This window comes from Erythranthe guttata, chromosome 8 (genome assembly GCF_056151865.1).
Source record: "Erythranthe guttata isolate IM_541 chromosome 8, IM_541, whole genome shotgun sequence".
Lineage (NCBI taxonomy): Eukaryota > Viridiplantae > Streptophyta > Magnoliopsida > Lamiales > Phrymaceae > Erythranthe > Erythranthe guttata.
Window position 1 is genome coordinate 3,588,453 of NC_142540.1, and position 5,708 is coordinate 3,594,160.

Below are 5,708 nucleotides of genomic sequence, written 5' to 3' on the forward strand. Positions count from 1 at the left end.
ATAGTGAATTATAAAATAAATTGCATAACTAAATCAAGGAAAAAAAAATAAAATACGACATATAATTAATTTAAAATTAAAATTCAATTAAGTATTACAATTTAACAATAAAAAGAATTAAGTAAATTTAAAAAATCTGAGCTCACATCCAGCTGTTGATATAAACACAATCCAACGGCTGCTAAAAGGCGTACATGTGAATGACGCTGTAATCCAGTGCGGCGGATCAAAGGGCGTCGTTTTGAATGACGCCTTTTAAGGGCCGTCCAATCGTCCTGATCATTCTCGGACCGTCAGATTAAGAAGACAGAATTGAAGAGATGGCCAATTATCCATACACAATCCAACGGTTCTTAAAGAGCGTCGTTTTAAATGACGTTTTATTGTATTTATGAAATCAATTATAAAATCACCCCAGTTTTCAAAAAAAAATCCCGAAATATTGTAAAAAAAAAAAATGCCCCTCACAATGAATCAATTTTTAAAGCTAATGAAGATAATTTAATATTTAGAATGGTCTTTTTTTAGGATGACGAATGTCAAATAAAAAAAATATATTCATCAATCCTTTCTAACCTACATAGTGAAAAAAATCAAAATACATATTTCATTAACATATTAAAAAATGAGCTCTACGTGGAGATGCATTATCCCATTGGGGTGAGTGTTAGCGTTGTTGTCTGGGTTGTGGCTCTTCGTGATTGGTGGATAGCTGTATCCGGGACCGTGGGTTCGAGGTGGTTAGGACAGACTTATCCGATTGTCGTTATTCTGGGCCGGTTGTTGTGCCATGGGTGGCACTGCGAGAGTAGCATTTGCTGGGATCGCGCGGGTAGCGTTTGGTCCCATTGTGGCGATGTATTGGGCCGTATTAGTGACGGCGCGAGTAGAAGCTTCTGTTATCATTCTTTAAAGTGCTTCCTCGGTTATCTGAACCGTTCGGGAAGCAGGAAGAGGTGGAGCAGGCAGTGGAGGATCGGCGAGTGGTGGACCCCGAGGGGGATTTACCTGAACCTCGCGAGGTGGATCCGAAGCACGTGGAGGACGCAAGGATATACATTCACACTAGACGACAAAATGGGGGACGCATATTTCAGCATAAAAGAGTTTGTTGAAGTTGTGAAGATGAAATTGGAGAATATTCCGAGCGGGACAATAATGCCGAAAGTGAGACCAAATCGGGAAAACTGCTTGTCTAAAGATAGATTTATTAAGTGGGAAATCGTGTTTCGAGAAGTATTTCTATTTTCTCGTTTGTAAAATGGCCTTGATTTGTAGTAGGAGATTTGAACACCGTTTGATATTATTTATTTCTTATGTAAAATACTACAAATCATGTTTTTTTTAATATGTGTTGAGGAGGGTTCGGAAATACGATCAAAATCAGCATTGTATTCTATTTTTCTCTTTTTTTTTTTTTTTTTTTTTTTTATCTTCGCTAGAGGAATCATAAATCAGAATTTGGAATATAACAATAACATTGTACTGAATCTGATCCACAGCTTCGGTCTGTTATGTAAATTGTGGTCGTATTGCTCCACTAGAACCCAGGTACGAAACCAACCAATATTCGTTACGAGTTGTACCTAACATTTACCGTTGAGATAAATTTTAGAGTTCGCCTAAAATTGGGTATCAGCAAAACACCCGTGAAGAATAAGGTCAGAAGTATATTCGAAACTTCTTGGACGCTTAAGTAGAAAACTAAAAATCTAAAGAGAGTTATTTTAAACTTTAATGAGCTTCTAGTAGGACAACTGTTGAAACTTTTTGTTTGAGAAAAAGGAAAATTAATGAGATTAACCCAAAACTTAATTGTATTAAGGGTAAATTACAACTACCCTGAGGTATGATAAATTGCGGAAACCCCCCTTCTGTTTGGGTAATTATAAGAACCCCTCAACTACAAAGTTTTTTACACGTCCACTCTTCTGGTTTCAAATTTAGTGGAATCTTCTTTATTATCTGGAATATTATCTCTTTTGTACCCGTTTTATCCCATTCGAGCTCCAAATTTTGAAGCAAGATGATCATAAGATGTGTTTTTTGGCTTGTATATATCAGATTGTGGTGCATCAGAAACTGCATTTTTACACAAAACGAATACAAATTAGAGCACATTCCACGGAATCTAGATGATTATGTTGAATTTGACACCATAAGGTTGGAATTGTAAAAATATTCATAGTTGAGAGATAGATGTCATTATCCAAACAAGGGGAATTTTTTCGTAATTTAACCATCCCACACAGGGATGGTTGTAATTTAATTATAGATATATTATAGATTAATTGGTTATTGGGCTTATTGAAGTGACCCAATTAATTGCCAAGGCTCGACTTGCATGGGAGAAGGATGGGGATCGCAACACCGCTCTTTACCATGCGTGCATCAAAGATCGCTGTAAGCGGTTGGCCATTCAAATTAAGAGAGAGGATGGATCCATTACGACTGATCCTAACGAAATAGGTGCTATAGCGGAATCTTTTTTCGCTAATCTTTTCAAGGCATCAGACTATCATATGGACGAGACTTTATTCCATGAGGTTACTACTGTGGTGAGTAACTCATTAAATGAAATTTTTTGCAGAGTTCCGGATCTAGAAGAAATTCTCAATGCTATTAAGGGAATGAAGGCGTCTAGTTCTCCCGGCAATGACGGATTCACAGGGCACTTTTATATAGCATGTTGGGAAATTATTAAAGATGAGCTGGCAAATTTTATTGTTGATTTCTTTCGCGGGGGTTATTTACTGAAGGAAATGTGTCTATCCACAATTGTTTTGTTGCCAAAAGTCGAGAATGCAAGGAGTATGAGCGATTTCAGACCCATTAGTTTGGGTAATTTCTCGGGAAAGATTATTTCTAAAATTCTAGCGAACCGATTAGGCAAGATTCTTCCTTTTATTATCTCTGAGGAGCAAGCTGGATTTGTACAGGGAAGGGATATGACTACTCACATTGTTATGGCACAAGAGTTGACGCGAGATATTGATCGAAAGTGTTCGGGTGGGAACATCATTATTAAACTGGATATGGCGAAGGCTTATGACCGATTGGAGTGGAGGTTTCTCTTGAAGGCCATGCGCTCGTTTGGTTTCTCCCACAAATCATGTGATTTGATTTATCGAAATATTTGCAACATCTCTTATTCTTTTAACATCAACGGACTCCTGACCGGAAACTTCAAATCTTCTCGCGGGGTTAGGCAAGGCGATCCCCTCTCTCCTCTTTTATTCATCTTGGCACAACAAATTTTGACCATCAATATTAATCGGAAAATGGTGACGAAACAGATTATTCCATTCAAGGTTGGTCGAAATGAAGAGGTGGTATCTCATCTTTTGTATGCGGACAACATACTTATTTTCTCGAACGGAGGGCAACAATCTATGCAAGCTCTTATGGAGGTTTTAAAATCTTACGAACGCTCTTCAGGGCAATTGGTGAATGGTTCTAAAAGCCACGTGTATGTGGGTAAGTGGGCTGAATCTGTGGGTCAGTCTATTGAACAATTGACAGGCTTTCGCCGTAAATCTCTGCCCTTTCGATATCTTGGCATACCGATTTATTCTGGTCGTACCAAGGCTGAATACTTCGAATATCTAGTACAAAAAGTGCGTGGTAAACTTCAGGGGTGGCACGGTAAACTTCTCTCATTTGCGGGCAAACTAACGTTGATTAAATCAGTTATGGCAAGCATCCCGATTTACTCGCTAGCGTGCTCCAAAGTCCCGGCCTCTGTTCTTGTTCGCATAGAACAACTTATGTCTTCCTTCTTGTGGAGCTCGGGTGGAGAATCGCGGACCCAGTGGGTGAGGTGGAAAACGGTTTGTACCCCTATTGACGAAGGGGGTTTGGGTATTCGAGATCTCAAACAAGTCATGCGGTGCTTACATGGTAAACTATTCTGGAAAGTGCTGCAAAATTCCTCATTATGGTCCAAATTTGCTCGGGCGAAGTATTATGATAAACGAGTTCATATTACAAGGAGATCCGCCTCTCCATTATGGATGTCGATTTGTAGCCATGCGGAGAGCTTAGCAGACTGTACTCAATGGTTGGTGGGTCGTGGTGCTATTAAATTTTGGACAGATAATTGGCTAGGAGAGGTGTTAGTCGGACCTTTACCGAGCGATAATAACTTGACAATTGCGGAAGCCTGGCCCCAATTTGCGGATCTGCTGCAAATTATACCACAAAAATGGCATGAGAAGATGAAGAAGATTACTTTAGAGATGAATAAACCGGATCGTTTGATTTTTACCCTCACTCAATCTGGTGAATTTTCGAGTAAGGAATATTGGCGTCATATTAATATGCCACGTTTGCGCGTCTCGTGGACAACTCGTATTTGGCAGCCTTACTTACCTCATCGAACTAGTGGATTTTTATGGAGGTTAATTCATCATGCATTGCCGGTTGATCAACGAATAATTTCTCGGGGTATTCCATTGGCTTCAAGATGTGTTTGCTGCCAATCGCCTTGCCAGGAAGATATTGCTCACCTATTTTTGCACTCAGAGATTGCGGTAAGGGTTTGGAAGCACTTCGGCTCCCTTTTCCATGTCCAAGATCGGTTTGAGTCGCCCAAACATGCTTTGTGTGTTTGGGTCCCGCGGCCATCCGATCTCTCTCTTTATGCGATGATTAGGAATTCGGTGGTATGTCACATTTTTCGTGAAATTTGGAATGCTCGGTGCCGGGTGGTATATGCTGATGGGGATATGTCAAGTGAGGAAATTATTCGTAAGGTTTACTACCACACGCAGAACATGGTGGCTTTGCATCGTCCCAGACAATCTTCTACCAAGATTCAAAGGCTTCGTATTCAAGCCGCTGGTCTCCCGGTGGTGCAGCCGCCTCATAAACGGGGGGCATGGCACAAATGGGAATTTCCTTTGGCAGGAAAGTATACGCTTAATACAGATGGTTCGGCAAAAGGTGGGATGAGTTCAGGAGGCGGTATTATTAGAGATTCGAGGGGGAATATTGTTGCTGCATACTCTTCGTTTTTCGGGCATGGTACGAACAACTCTGCAGAATTTTTGGCTATAGTTTATGGATTAAAAATGTGTAGGCACATGAGGATCCTTCATGTTACGGTGGAGAGTGACTCGTTGTTGGCTATTAATGCAATTAAAACCAAGGTCGTTACATGGGAGTTAGAATATACTCTTCGGCTGTGCTTGCAGGAAGTGGATTCTTCTTTTCAATTCAAGCACGTAGTTCGTCAAAAGAATACGGTGGCGGATCGATTAGCTAATTGGGCGTATAATCACCAATCAAGTCAAGAATATTTTACCGAAATTAGTCTTCCAGTGGAGGTTCGAGCTGCTTTGATCAGTGATAGGTTGGGGATTGCTAATTTCCGCCCCTAAATTGATGTGGACCAATGATGACATGTGGGTTTCTCAATTTAATAAGGGGTCGAATTGCAATTTTTGTATTGGTGAGAAGGAATATCAACTTACACATGGTTCTTATGCGTATTTGCACTTTCATCCACACATGGGGTTCTTGAGCAATTTCCAAAAATTGTCCATATTAGACATAGTAATTTTTGTTTATGTCTTTTTTAACCCGTTTTTTGGGTTGTTTTGTAATCGATTGTATAGGACTTTGATTGTCCCGTTTTTATTCCGCTCCGATTGTAGGGGTACTCTTTTCCTTGTGTAGGCCCATAAGGTTTTTAACGAGGCCCCCTT

The 5,708-nt window shown here is 40.0% G+C and overlaps 1 protein-coding gene across 1 annotated transcript; it reads left to right on the plus strand.

Annotated features, from left to right (window-relative positions):
* The first annotated feature begins 642 nt into the window (after positions 1–642).
* Positions 643–5,381, plus strand: LOC148768322 (uncharacterized). The gene is made up of 2 exons (XM_088821095.1): positions 643–1,252; positions 2,314–5,381. The coding sequence occupies exons 1-2, from the start codon at positions 643–645 to the stop codon at positions 5,379–5,381; spliced, it is 3,678 nt and encodes a 1,225-aa protein (XP_088677221.1).
* The last annotated feature ends 327 nt before the right edge of the window (positions 5,382–5,708 follow it).